This window comes from Rattus norvegicus, chromosome 3, assembly GCF_021556685.1.
Source record: "Rattus norvegicus strain SHRSP/BbbUtx chromosome 3, alternate assembly SHRSP_T2T, whole genome shotgun sequence".
In the NCBI taxonomy this organism is placed as follows: Eukaryota; Metazoa; Chordata; class Mammalia; order Rodentia; family Muridae; genus Rattus; species Rattus norvegicus.
In genome coordinates, this window is record NC_141536.1 from 16,766,843 (window position 1) to 16,782,103 (window position 15,261).

The 15,261-nt window shown below is 46.8% G+C and overlaps 1 protein-coding gene across 41 annotated transcripts in view; it reads left to right on the forward strand.

Annotated features, from left to right (window-relative positions):
- The window catches only part of Mapkap1 (MAPK associated protein 1), a 201,073-nt gene that overhangs the window by 154,233 nt on the left and 31,579 nt on the right, over positions 1-15,261 (forward strand). For 29 of the 41 annotated variants that reach the window (XM_087651385.1, XM_087651390.1, XM_087651383.1 and 26 more), the window contains 1 exon segment: positions 8,490-8,630. The exons of the other annotated variants lie outside the window; for them this stretch is intronic. In XM_087651385.1, coding sequence (XP_087507511.1) covers positions 8,490-8,630 — 141 coding nt within the window. 41 annotated transcript variants of the gene reach the window in all.

The window sequence follows — 15,261 nt, forward strand, 5'->3', positions numbered from 1 at the left end:
CCTAGTTGTGATATACTGGAGAGACGCGGGAGGGTGAAAGTCAGAGAAAAGAGATTTCCCCAGTGTGGCCGCAACAGCAGGGGGAAAAATGAAGGACTCAGCCATGCCCAAGTCTGCTTTCAGGTGCTGAGAGAGGCTTGGGTTTAAGTGGAGGGCACGAGGAATGCCGTCTACTCCAGCTGTGGTTCTGCCCATCACTGGCCCATCGTGGCTCAGCTGTGCTCCCTCCAGCGAGGTGCTCAGATAAACAGTTATGCTGTTTATCGGTTACCCCCTTAGTTTGAAGCCTCCCCTCTAACGAATGGGAGAGGGCTCTGTCCTGCCTGGTTTTGCTCTTGTGACTCAACAGAACTCAAGGAAGTCAGTCATTCGCCTCTGTCAGAGGTCCATACAAAATGAAGACAGACTGGCCTGTGCTTTTGCTACTCGGTGGGCTCAAGTGAAGAGTCAGGGTGTTTACTTAGCAAAGGCAGCTTTTCAGTGGCTTTCTAGAGGAGCAGGCTTCTTTGAGGAAAGTGAAAAATGAGTCAAACAATACTAAGAGAATGTTGTAAGCTACTGCCCATCTGAGGCCTCAAGACAGGAGAGTGTGCTTAGCACTGGGAAGACCACCCTGGCCTAAGCATGAGGGAGGGTGAGCTGAGGGCTAGGCGGCCCCTTCTGTCATCTGTCCTCATCAGAAATTCTGCAAGCCTGAAGCTGCTTCTTTCTGACCACCTCATAAAGCAATATTACCTTGATTTATTGAGGGAGAGCTGTCATCTCAACGTAGGAAGTCCTCCAGCACACTGCCTCTGGCTCCAGGAGTTCAGTCAATTAAACACTGACAGCAAGGATCCCTACTCAGATTGTAGCACATCCTGTATCCTACTGTGTGATCCTGGTGGCTTTAAAGAGAGTACTGTAGAGGGTCTATGTGTGTCTAGTATATCACCTATTGATCGTTTCTAGAGACCAGCGAAAATGACTAGCAGCTGAAGGGAAGTGTTTAATAGAGGGGAAGCTTTGTGCTTATGGGACTTTGGGGACTAAACGGCTTCTGGAAAAAAAGTGATGGATGCAGAGCACTAAGGAAGAGTTTTCTCCACGACTCACTCAGGCGTCCAGCATTGAGTCTGCCTGGAAGAGAGACATTGAAATTTAAGCCTTGCTCCTGTTTCCTTTGTTCCAGCGGGGCAGGCATGTTCATAGTCCATTTCCTCAATGCAGTTATGGCCTGTAGAGTTGTCCAGCTCTAGCCCGTTGAAGAAATGAATGCCTTTACCCAAAGGAAGCCATGAATGAGTACACAGGCCGTTCAGTTCCCAGCTCAGCCTCACAGATGCAGGACCATAGACCCTGAAGACATATTGAGCATTACTTTTCTCACCTGTTGGAGGAGGATATCATCTGACCTAAAAAGACTGGGAAATGAAAGGAGATGACATGTCCATAGTGCTGAACATATGGTATGTACTATATAGTATGTATGTGTCCACTGAATAACTGCAGGGCTGAATCCCTGTCCTCCATGCACCCCTCTGTGGAAGGGATTCTGATCACACGCAGAACTTCTCAGATCAAAGCTTATGTTTGCATGGGCCCACTGGCGTACAGTATACCACACAGTGTGGATATGGCCTGCCTGTAGGAGTAACTCTGCACAAGGAGACTACAGATGTTTATGTGAAAGAGACACAATGAGAGCTTTCCCCTGACCACTACAACTTTTTAAGAGAGAAGCCAAGGAAGGCTCTATTGTACTAGACTTTGAAGAAGAAAGGGCGTCCTGGCTACGTGGGACAACCCGAGCAGAGTCCACCTTGGCACAGGAATAGTTGGAGAGTGGAAGGGATTGCAAGACTTTGGGGTACAGTCGAGGGAACCAAGGTTTGTTTTCCTTTCCCAGCCAGTTCCTTACACAGCCATGCTTTTCTGTGTGCCTACCTTTAGACTCCTCTCCTGTACTCCCCCGTCCCTCTCCCTCCCTTCTCCAGCCAAAGGCAAGCCCTTACTCTTCTGAATACTCACTCACTCTGCATAGTTCATTGTTCAGAATTCCTACCCTGTCTTATCATCTGAGAACCCTGCCAGCTCATCCCCTGCGTGGCCCAGCATCTGTCTTGTGCTATTTATTCTGGGTTGGAAGAAACAGGTCAACAGGTACAAACATAAGAAATTGAAAGGCAAGGATATGGGAGAGAATGCTTACCCTCTGGTTAGGTTCTAGGCTTCTTACAGGAGACTGAAGTCGTGTTAACTTGCAGTAGCCTAGGCCTTTTAGACTTGGTCTGAGACCCACTGATCCAAAGGATGAACTTGAAAGTCCTGTGTAACTTGCTCTATAGACACAGAAACCTGCCAATAGCAAGCATCTGAGTCCATCTGAGCATTGACTTAATGAGTACTTGTTTGAGAAAAAAAAAAAAAGCCATATGCCTCTAAATGATTCCCTTGGTGTCTATAAAATCACCTGTATGAAAGCCTTTCTGAAATGGGGAAGTGTAGTTAGCCTTAGTTCTCAGCACTGAAAGCAGACTCGCTCCTGCTTATAGAAGCTTTTAGCTGAGTTTGTTGTCGGGGCGCAGCACACGCACACAGGTCTGAATCCACTTCTGTGTCCCATCATGGCATCTGAATGGGCACCAAGGACAGGAAGGGCCTACCCACCACCAAGTCAGCAGTTCTCATCCCGCTTGTGCTACCACCCTTTACATGCTTGAAGTTACTCAGGGTAGCTGGGCGGAAGCTGGGGATTAGATCAGATTAGCTCATTTAGGACCTCAGGTTCAATCACCAGCACCAAAAAGGCCTGAAGCAGGAGGATTGAGAGTTCCAGGCCATCCTAAGACACATAGACATACCTTGTCTCAAAAATAAAGATAAAACAGGAAACAAAAATTCCCAAAATCGGGGTTGGGGATTTAGCTCAGTGGTAGAGCGCTTGCCTAGGAAGCGCAAGGCCCTGGGTTCGGTCCCCAGCTCCGGAAAAAAAAAAAAAATTCCCAAAATCAAAACAATACACAATGACAAAACAAATCATTCCACTTCCTTTTTGGTGCTGGGAACTGAACTGAGACATTGCAGGTGTGTCTATTCCTAAAAGATAGACAGGAAGTTGTGTTTCTTAAGTCATTAAAAACAGTGGAACTGTTAGCATAACCGCTTTTGTGAAAAAAACAAAGCTAGATTTTCTTTAAAATGATGATGTGAAGAGAAGCTCCTGTTACTCCCAGGCCTGAGGCAGGCTGTCCTGTAGCCAGACTGACCTTGAAGTCTTTTTGTACTGAGCATAATCTCCCCATGCTAGTGGTACAGGTGTGCATATCCATGCCTGGTTCGTGCATGCTGAGCTGTCCTGCTGTGACCCGGGCCTCACATGTGCTAGGCAAACGATGTGCGCCTGAGCTGGGGCCCAGCCATGCTGCAAGCTCGCCCCTGCAGGTTACCAGGATGTTCCAGATCCTCACCTCCGCTGCTGCATGTGGCTTGTCGCACTACATTGTTTGGGCTGTAGTGTAGGAAGACAATTTGTCTTAACACAGATACGTGGTTGAAACAGAGGAGAGAGTTTCTGTACCCTTTTCAGATAATTGTTGGTATTAATTTTCATTTATATCAAAATTCAAGTGATAGTTTCCTAAAGGTTAATTGCAACATGGAACCAGAGCTCTTTATTATGCTGTGCACTTGTAAGGGAATGAGCATAAAAGGCAAAAGATGTTTTACTGTTACTGTGAAAACAGTATAGGACCGTAGGACCCTGAAGGGAGCTTGGAGCTAGATGTGCCCACCACTGGCCCAGGCCTACACACACTTGTGGACCTCTGGTTTTGAATTCACTGTTCTAGTCCACATTCTCTTGTCCTGGGGTCACAGGGGTGGGCATGGGTGTCGGTGGTGTAGGAACTGTTTTTAGTACCACCTGAGAGGAGAAGGTGAATGAAACAAACCAAAGGAACACAGGGGCTCCAGAGCCCAGTCCTGTCCCAGTCACTATAAACCCAGAGCAGGTTTTAGTCTGCATCTCACTTTATGCCCACGGTCAGTCTCGAGCACCCACTCCTTCCTCTTCACCTTGGACTCGACTCCCTTACTACCTCCTCTGCTTCCCTTTGTATTTCTCACACCAGCCTGCTTGGTCTTTCTTCCCCCGAGACCAGGTCCGAGGTCCTCCTGGTTTTACTCCAGCGAATTGGACTGCTTCCTCTAAGATTCCCTGTTGTCCCTAGGCCCTTCCGAGCTTCACCTTCTCAGAGCCTTCTCGTTAGTCCATCTGCACCAACAAACACTAAACCCCACCCTCAAAATGTAATCTGTCACATTCAGCTTTGAGATCCTGCAACCTGAGCGTTTTGACACAATACATTATGGTAATGCACAGCACATAGAGACATTACCACTCACGACTTTGACAGAGTACACTGTGAAGTCTTTGAAGGCACCATTACAATTTATCTTGTCATTGCTGAGAAGATCCACTTCAGCTTTAATGTAGATGAACACAGTGTGGCTTTTGTCTTATTTAATTGCTTGTGACCTTTTTAATTGCTAATTTAACAAAATACCAAAGGGTTATATCTCAATTAAATTAATGGTTTGGGGAGGGGTTTTGTGTGTTTGTTTTTAAGACATTCTGGTTCTCTACTTTGCACTTTGAGAAGATCAAATGTCATCTTGAACAGAAGTAGGGTTTAAATGTGAAGTCGGTAGTACAGCAATGATTTCCATATGCAAATGGCACAAGCCCTAGTGTCTGCATGGCTGCTTGGGTTCCCCTTTCTCCAGGGTACAGGCACAAAAGGTTTACACATCAACCTATTGCATTTTCCGGTCCTCAAACACTGCTCATGCGGTGCTCTGCTTCAGGTATCCATCATGAGATGGGGGGGCCTGTCGCAGACCCCGTTCGTTGGGCTCGTCTGCTTCTCTGGTTGCTTTGTGTTCTGTAACTGGGTCCTGAGTTCCCGAGAATCAAGAGCCTTTCCTGCCAGTACCTTCTCACATTCCACACTCCGTACAGGAGGGCAAGACACGTGCACAACAGACAAGCCCTGCACTCGGGCTCTCTGGGCCCACTTGAAAACTGGCAGTGAACTTGGGAGCTACTGTCCAGTTCCATAGGTGACCTGCTTGGAGGGGATGCGGGACTGAGCACCAGGGGGCAGGCATCCCTTGATGCTCTGCCTTCTGGATCTTAAGAGTCATCAGGGCAAGGCGTCAGGGACTGAAACCTTCTGTACCATGTGGATTTTCCCTGGCAGAGCAGAAGGTCAGTGTGTAAAGCATTAGTGCTGAACCAGCTCCAGCTATGAAAGTCTTGGACAAAATTAATAGAAGGAAATTGACAAGCCTTGCCGGTTATTCTGTAGCTTTAGACCTTGACTGAAATCCTATCACCTCATCTGCCCATTATTAACATTTCAGCAAAATATAAAGTTTTCATTAATCTCCCACAGTAAAGTTAGCCATGAAAACTGGCACTTGTTTGAGCTTTTAGGACACATTAACTGGTGTATTAAACAGAATGTGTCATTCTTCAGCAGCTTCTGCAAGAAGCTAAATCAATTTCTAGCCATATTTATGCACCACTTTATCTAAAAGCATCTGAATTATCATTTGCAGCTGAGATGCTTTATTAGCAGCTGGCATTGAAATTTCCCAGTAAAAAAAATTGTATGTCATGTTATAGTAATTTTTAAATTGGTTTTAATCCAACATAAAATGTAAAAATCTTAAGTGTGTGGTTTTGTTGTTGTTGTTTTCAGTAATTGGCATTTTAGCTTAATGAGCTATTACTCTTTCCAAATCAAATACCTGTAATGTTTAGGAAAGACCAATTAGTTAAAGTTCCAGATGCCTTGGAATTCAGAGCTAACCTCTGTCTAATTCGACTCTGTCTAGTGAGTCATTCTCGGGTAGCAAAGGTGGGCCTCGGTATTTAAGAAATCAGGACTGGGGCCTGGGGATTTAGCTCAGTGGTAGAGCTCTTACCTAGGAAGCGCAAGGCCCTGGGTTCGGTCCCCAGCTCCGAAAAAAAGAATCAAAAAAAAAAAAAAGAAAGAAAGAAAAGAAATCAGGACTGCTTTCTGTATAATTTTGTATACAAAAGTCCTAAAATAGAAATAAATGCATTTAGCAGTTATGTTTTTATTAAAATGTAGTTTGGAGAAAGTGTCTGTGTTAAACTTTCCCCAGCCCTTGTTCTGATGTCATGTTTCCCAGGAAACATTGAAGACCATGATCTGTGGCAAATCACCAGTGCTTCAAAGAATGAAACCAGTCAACAGATGGCTCTTGCAGAGATGGCATGTCACTCAGTTTGTCCTGCAAGAGGATGCTGGTTAAGTCATGGCCTCTCTGAACACAGCACCTGGTGCTCACACTGCACTTGCACTGGGCTCCTGCTTTCTCTGCACAGTAGCTAGGACTGACTACAGGGGTGAGCCACAGACATTGCTGACTACCCTTCTGTGGCTTACAGTCTAGAGGCAGAAACAGATCATCACTCGCTGGTCACTGTTCAGTAGAAGATATGGACGCAGTGTCAGGACAGTACTAGATTTGGGGGCTCGGAGTCAGGGGAAATCTCCCTTCCTGGAGCCTCATTTGAGCCAGGCTTTTGAGAAGGGATAGGTAGGAGACTAGTAGGGAGTGAGCCAGGAAACAGGGGGCTCTGAGCATGTGCAGTATGCTCAAAAACGGGGACTGTGTCCAAGGTGCATCCCGTCCTTCCCAATGGTGCAGCCTATCACGGGTGCTATCCATGTGAGAAGCCGTAGTGCGTAGGGGCAGACTATACAGTTCCTAACAGCTGAGTTCAGTGCCAAAGAAAAGGACACTGACGTCTCCGAGAGGTCAGCCTAGGCAAAGGAAGCATGAGGTGGTCAGGTTGCAGAACAGCCATTTTACACTGATACCCAAAGCTAGTGCTTTCTCTCCCACTCACTCCATCTGAAGGAGTCCCTGAACTTCCCTATGGTTTGTCTGTAGCTAGCGTGTGTGGCTTGGACTATGGCTTAGCTTCCCATCAATGTAAGATGGGAAATTCCAGGACCCTCCATGTTGTCATGAGGCGTAACATGAATGAAGGACTTGGCGTCATGGCTGACCTGGGTAGCAGAGTGGCCATTGTTTATTTAGCAAGTTTAGTGTGAACACACCAGTTGTGTATGCTCTTCTCAGGAGAAAGCATAAAGGCAAATAAGAAGCTTGACTTACCTATGTGAGACTCCCATGTTACAACAGAGCAGCCACTTCACAGGCCCAAGGATGAGCTGGGTGTCAGCCCCTCTGGCTAGTGTTTTTAATCATTTTATGCATTAGATTCTTTACATGAGTTTTTATGTTCTGTGAATATTGGGGTGAGTTCATAGAGGTAGTCACTTGGCTAAGATCACATAGCAAATTAAAGGCAGAGGTGAGAGTTGAAGTAGGTCTGCCCAACTGTGGGTCCAGTATATACCAGCTACTATACGTGTGTGTCAGCCACCAACACAGATCTCACTGACAAGGTGAAGTCTGAGCCAGCCTGAGGAAGAAGATTTTGGCTGTTCTAGGGTGGAGCTGAAGGAGTAGTCTGGGCTATCAACAAGGCCTAGCAATTTCACCTCAGAAGTGTCACCGCAGACAGACTCTGGAGACTGAACCATGGTTTGCCTTTGCCTGGTGTAACCAGTCTGCAGTCTGGGAGGATGTGAGAGAAGGTGCTGTGAGGACAGTGAGAGATTGGAAGACCGTTCAGCCAGTTCATAAGCTGCCGTTCCTTAGCTGCTGGCTGTAGGAAGGGGCTTCATTTAAGAGGCCTTAGATCCAGAGAGACTTGTAGAGCACCGGTCTTCCCATTTGTCACCTACGTCATATTACTACGTCATATTACATGTGAGTGAGTGAGTGGGTAAGTGAGCAAGCGAGTACTTGTGTGAGAGTGTGAGTGTGAGTGAATGAGTGAGTGAATGTGTGAGTGTGAGTCAGTGTGTGAGCGAGCGAGTGAGTAGGTGAGTTAATGTGTGAGTGTGTGAGTGGGTGGGTGGGTGATCAGTGAAGCCTTTAGAGAAATGAGCCAGAAGATCTTGTGTCCAGATCTCAAAGGCAGCTCAGCAGTCCTAAGGCCAGCAAGAAAGAGGCTTCCGCCTGAGGCAGGGGACACTGGAGCACAGGTTAGGGATTTGGAAGGGTCGGGGTTCTTCAAGGAGCTTCAATGACTTTCATGACCACCACACTCCCAGAGTCTGACCTTCTCAGTGGAGCTGCTTGATCCCGCTCACGCCTGTCTCCACTGCCCAGCTGAGGGCCGGCCTTGGCATAGGCAGTGTTTGTGGAATTAACTGTTGGATGATTAATACGATAGCACTCTGTTTACTGGAATGGCATTATTAAGTCATCGCTCAGCCTTCCCCTCCAAATTAAATAGCCCGTACTATTTTAATTTATCCCAAAGCATTTTAAGCAGACACCATTTGCCAAGCCTCATGTATCTTTATGTGTTAAACTGTTCTTTTCCTCCCCAGGTTCAAGGGCAGACGGAGTTTTCGAGGAGGATTCACAAATTGACATTGCTACAGTGCAGGATATGCTTAGCAGCCACCATTATAAGTCATTCAAAGTCAGCATGATCCACAGACTGCGGTTCACAACTGACGTGCAGTTAGGTGAGTGTGTGTAGAGAGAAGTCACACACAGCTCTTCTGTGGCCTGGGTGACTAAAGAGAATTTGGTTTCTGAGGAATTGTCAAACGATGAAATTTAAAGTACATTCTTGGGTTGGAGAGGTGGCTCAGAGGTTAAGAGCACTGACTGCTCTTCCAGAGGTCCTGAGTTCAATTCCCAGCAACCACATGGTGGCTCACAACCATCTGTAATGAGTTCTGGTGTGCCTGAAGATAGTTACACTGTACTTATATATAATAAAATAAATCTTTAAAAAAAGTACATCCTTTTCCACCCAAGGGTTATATCTTTGTCTTCTCTATGAAGCAGAAGATTAGAAAGAGAACTCACTTGAGACTGTCCTCAGATGGACAGACTTGAGAAGTCCCATGGCCCCTCTGGTCCTGGGTATGTCTGCTGTGCACCTATCCTTACCCCCAACCTCGGAGCTTCCTTGTTTAGGAAGCTTCTTAATGAGCTTACAGGTTATATTTGGGTCTCACTAGAAAATCTAGTACTCACTTTCAACTAATATTTGGACTTGATTTGCTCTGGTTAAACACTGAATTTCTGCTTTTACTTAAACCTACCAGGAATAGAAAAGTCACCATAGTAGTCAACATAATATTAATCCATCATCATCATCATCATGGCTGTGTTGTTCAGGTGTCCACTGTATCTGAGTGCTAATTGCCTCCTTTGCACTCCTTACTCCCTAGAAGGTGGCAGGTTTTGCCATCCCACCTGACAGAGGTGGTGAAGAGGGACAGAGATAGCCTCATCCCCAACTCACTCCACTCAGGCTGGTGACAGTACTGTCTGGAACTCAGGTCCACCCAGCTCACGACCTCTGCACTCTAACAAAGATCCCATGCATGGGGAGGGGAAAAGCTGGGAGAGGACCAGGCTCACACAGTGAGGGAGCTGACTTATTACCCTGCCATATCTCTCTCCCATATGGCCTTGTTTGTCTGTTGCATAAGGAGATAATGATTTAATCTAATTCTAAAATTGCTAAGTTTATATTTTTCACAATAAAATCTCTGGCGTTGGCGTTAATCTGAACCTAGCTAATATGTCCTGGGCCTCAAAAAGCTCTTCCAGTATTCTTTCCCAAGCGTACATGTGTGCAGGTATGTGAGCCTATAGAGACCACAGGACAACCTCAGGTACCTTCATTCAGCTGATCCCCATGTTATCTTTTAAGACAGGGTCTTTGACCAACCTTGGAACTTACCAATTTGGCTAGATTGGCCAAGCAGCGAGCCCCTGGGATCCTCCTGCCTGTGATATCTCAGTACTGCCTTTTTACTTGAGTTCTGAGAATCCTAACTCAAGTCCTTAGGCTGATATCACAAGCACTTTACTGACTGAGTCATCTCCCCAGGCCTCCTCCCAATTTTACTGACTGGAGCTTGCCATATGGAAGCTGAATATTCATTCCGCTTCCTCATTAAGAGATAGGCAACTGATCTTCAGCTGACTTAAAACTGCCTGAGCCTCAGTTCTGCCTTGTCCAGGAGTTCAGCCAGAGCTGCATAGCTCAAAAGCAAAGTTAAGACCATAAAACTTGGAGTATTCTATTCACTAGGGATGCTTGTCTCTGGTGCCTCTCCTAGAGATAAAAGGCAAAACACTGCTCAGAAAGAAGACTTGTCTAGGGTTGGTATGAGCTTGGGTAAAAGCATTTACTCGGCCTGCTCAAGGTCCTCCATTCAGTATCTCTCCCAACCCTCCAGAAGGGGGTTGACCTATGTGATAGTTTGAATGAAAATGCCCCATAGGCCCACAGGGAATGGCACTGTTAGGAGGTGTGGCTTTGTTGGAGTAGATGTGTCAGTGAGGGCAGGGCTTCGAGGTTTCAGATGCTCAAGCCAAGCCCAACGTCACTCTCTCTTCCTGCGGCCTGCTGATCCAGATATAGAACTCTCAGCTACCTCTCTAGTACCATATTTGCCTGCATGCCTCGGTGCTTTCTACCCTGATGATAATGGACTGAACCTCTAAACTATAAGCTAGCGCCAATTAAATGTTTCCCTTTATAAGAGTTGCCATGGTCATGGTGTCTCTTCACAACAATATAACCCAAGCTAAGACAGCCCTCTCCCAAGTGAGCACACAGGAACATGTGCTGTTTTGTGTGGAGCTACACTTTTCTAGATCTCAGCTTCTCCAACCTTGTAACAGTCAGATGAGCTGTCCTGGAGTATTGTGTCGTGTAATAGGTAAGTTCCCGGGTGGATCAAGTCAGGTGTCTACCCTCAGACACTCCCTCCTTACAAAGCACATGACAACCCCCTCAACTCGCAGTACACACTTACACACGGCTATCAGGAATTCTTGGCCTTAGTTCAACCCAAAGTTTAGGGCCTCAAACAGTACTCTCTCTCCATGAGTATTTAAGTGAGCAGCCACATTCTGAGATGAGTAAATCATTTCTTTTATTTCACCTGACTAGCCAGGTGCTTCGGATCATTCCTGACACTGATGGATAGTTCTCTCTACCCATCCATCCGTGTCAGTCACGTCAGATTTCCTGTGACCCTGTGGTGAGCCCCTCTATGCAGCATTCACCCAGCATCCCTGCTTACCCCACAGAGAGCTACCGTCCACACGAACCCATGGTATGCAGACCCACACAACAGAAGGAGGAAACCTGGGCCTCTCTGCCCTGCGGCTGCAGCTGTCTGTCTTCTGATGGTGCAGAAGGGGCCCACACTCTAGTTACCATCTGCCATTTGCTTCTAAGAAAGTCAGGATGAGAGGCACTCAAGCTTTGCTCTGTAAGTCTCAAATGTAAACCAGTTTTCAACCAATCTCTGACTATAAAACACTAGTAGATTCTGTTAATACACACACACATACACACGCACGCTCCAAATAGGAGACTAGGAATGCAGCTCAAGGAGGATCGCTTACCTGTACATGAACCCCTCAGTTCTAGCCCTAACACTGCACGATGTTGATTATCCGTAGTGAACTGTGAAAGAGTTATCAGCTGCTATCATTTAGTCTGTGTAGTATGTACCGGCACTCGAGGAACCAGACTCTGTGTACTAGTAACTGACACCACAGAACAGTTATCTGAGGAGACTCGGCTTCAGGTAACCCGCCCTGGATGCAAACCCTGTCTGTGCCGTCCTACTCAAGTTCACTAACAGTTCACATCATACAATGTTTGCTACCTCATTTACTCTATTGCTACATCGACATTGTAACCCCAGTTCATGACTGAGGAAACTGAGGCCCAAAGGATTTGATGAGGTAATAGCGTGTGAGAGACATGTAACTATTGGTGGGTTTTTTTGTTTGTTTTTTTAAGATTTATTTTATGTATATAAGTACACCGTCAATGTCTTCAGACACATCAGGAGAGAACATCGGATCCCATTACAGATGGTTGTGAGCCACCATGTGGTTGCTGGGAATTGAACTGAGGACCTCTGGAAGAACAGTCAGTGCTCTCAACCTCTGAGCCATCTCTCCAGCCCCCGTAACTATTGTTTAATAGCCACTAACTAACTTGCTTTCCCTCCTGTTCCTTCATCAGGATATAGTAAGTTTCTAAGGGATTGGGACTGAAGCCTAGTGCCAGACCCCAGCTATAATACCAAAGATGCCTCAGACATTCTCAACCTGGCTTTCACAGAGGAAGACGTTGTTTCCAGCCACCTCTGCTCCTCCCTGGCTCTGAGTCATCCTCCACTCTCCCTTAGATAGTGCCAGCCAGCTACCATACCTCCTCCCTCCATTAGACCTGATCCTGTCTGTGGCTGTTTCTCTAAAGCAGTCGAGAATGTTGTATCAACATGATACAACATGTCTGCTTCCCCTCCTCACGAGCCTGAGAGTTCAGATGCCTTGAAGTGTGAACCTTACCTGTGCTGATACCAAGTTGAGACAACTTCCATTAACTTAACCTTCTGTGAGTAGGGTCCTGTATGCCAGGGCTAGTAGCGGCAAGTAGGCTTGTAGACACTGAAATTATGGCGCTGCACACCTTTAGTACCAGTACTGGAGGCCGAGGTGGTGGATCTCTGTGTTCAAAGCCAGCCTGGTCTACAGAGTGAGTTCTAAGACAGCCAGGACTATATAGAGAAACCCTGTCTCAAAACTAGGTGGGGGTCAGATGCTGAGTGCCCCCCATGGCCTAGAGTTTATAGTATGCTGTCAGTAGGTATTTTTTGTGGCACTAGGGGAAAAAAGGCTTCACAGAAAATAAGACAAGAGGGGGCTGGAGAGATGGTTCAGTGGTTAAGAGCGCTGACTGCTCTTCCTGAGGTCCTGAGTTCAAATCCCAGCAACCACATGGTGGCTCACAACCATCTGTAATGATATCAGATGCCCTCTTCTGGTGTGTCTGAAGACAGCTGCAGTGTACTTATATATAATAAATAAATAAATCTTTTTTAAAAAAAAAGAAAATAAGACAAGAAACAAGGAAGAGGATCAAGATACCACCATGATAATACCACTTGCTATACAACACAGAGTTACAACCAACCCTGACCATGTAACTCTGTCCTTGGCCTCGCACTGTATATGCTGGCTCAGAACACCCCCTCCTCAGAGGGCAGGGGGCCAGGGTCTTGCGTGCAGCATAAGCTGGCTTCAAAGTCTCATAATTGTGGTATTTCACGGAATTCAAAGAACTCTGCCTCTCATCTACTTTTCTCAACAGCCTCAGACCAAGAGACCATGCGGCAGCTGAGCCAGTTTTGCTAACTTACCTCCTTTGCCTTGTCATCTGTCACCCTAGACTCTTCCCACATCACCAAAAGACTGTTAGTCAGCACAGCTGTGGCTTCATCTTCTAGTGAGTAACCACAAGCAGAACTTTGCAATAGGGACGTTCAGGATGCACCACAAGGCCAGCCAATGAGAGCAGGCAGCTGCGTCCAGGGCTCTGTTCTTCCTCCTGCCTGTGTGGTATGCATCGTTCTGAGTGGCTGTGTGAACGAGACAGTTCTTTTGTGTAGTTTTTAGTCAGGTACCTGTGAAGAATTGATATGTTCACGAGGTAACTGATCCTCCATCTTCCTAGCCTGGTGCCAGGTCACTACAGTGATACAAGGGAACGTACACCACATGTGACTCCACATCTGTATGGTCACTTGATTCAGCACTGACAGTTCCGCTGCCCAGTGATTGGCCCCCTGACTGGGACAGACAAATCTAGTGAGTTTAATACTAATGGTAACAGGACAGAACTAACGGTGGTCTCTGGGAAATCCTACGCACTAGAACTAACACAGTGGCTTGTTGAGGGAAGAGTCTGATGACTGCAGATGTCAGGATTTGTCTGACTGTGTATCTTTTCCAACTCCTTTCACAGAGCCTCCCTTGGGAGAATTCCTGTCCACCAATCTGGACTAACTCAAAACAGTGTCAGATTCCTTGGTGCCTGAGAAGGAATTAAGCATTGGAAAAAAGGAGAGAACATAAAAATGGAGTAGAACTATAGCAGTAGAAGGAGCTGGGGTAGTTTCCTGAGAGTTCCACCAAGACCACCCTTGATTAGTGCCCTGTCCTTGGCATTCAGACTGTACTAGGAGAGGGGGCAGGGGGCTGTGCCTAGGAAGAGAGATCACTGCTACTTCCCAGCTGGACTCACAGAGAACTTAGCCCCCCATGCAGAGACAGCACTGAGCCTGCACAACCTCAAGTCCCCTGGAACAAGCCCTGCCTCGTGCCCAGCCCTGTGCTGAATGCTGCCATGCTGGCTGGGACCACCCATTAGTTTTTGTACTCAGGACAGTAGTCTAGTTGGGGCACTCACTTGTCACCAGATGTATTTCCACACACTAGAGCCGTCAGCTCTGGGCTGAGGCCCCCAGTGAGTAAGATGATGAGCCCTCAGCCCACATCCTCCTTGTCCAGGAAAGCAGTGCTCCCCAGGCTTCATTGTAACTGTACCCCAAATGCTCTTCCCCTGTTTTGAGTGCCTAGCATATTGCTTAAGGGTGCTTTTCATACTGTAATGTGTTCTGCCAGTGTGTGTCAGGAGTGCTGGTCTGTTAAGCCCTGGCCTGCTGGTATGGAGGGATGAATTACGGGTACAGCTCTGTCATTAATAGGTGACATCAGACAAGTCGTGTCCCCAGCCCTGAGCCTCAGTGTATTCCTATGGAGAATAACAGCCCCAGACTGGTTGATCTCTCGGGTCTCATTAAGCCCAAACAGCCTGTGTGTCTGATCCGATGTGTAAATTCAGACAAGTCTCAAAGACTTCTCTGACTGCTCCGAGGTGCTATTGATTGCCCCATAGATTCAGAAAAATCCACTCTGGCCAAGGACTGTTCATGGGCACTCCCAGAGGGCTTCCTGGGCCTTCAGGCTCTGTGACCTAAAGACGAGGATTGTGAAACTGTATCAAAAACTGCTCCAGGATTTAACAGCAGTAGACTTCATAGGCTCAGATTCAAAGTCATAGGAAATTGATGCATGAACCCACCTGTACAAGCCAGTGACTCAGACTGTCCCCTGAGTATTAAGTGGCAGCTACTGCAGTGTTGCCAAGGTGGCATCTCATTTCCCTAGAGGTGGGTGGTATTTTCAGTGTGCCTATGACAGTGTGTTCATCAGAGACAATGTGAAACAGCTCTCTAGTGTGGTCTTGATCCAGTTTTGTAA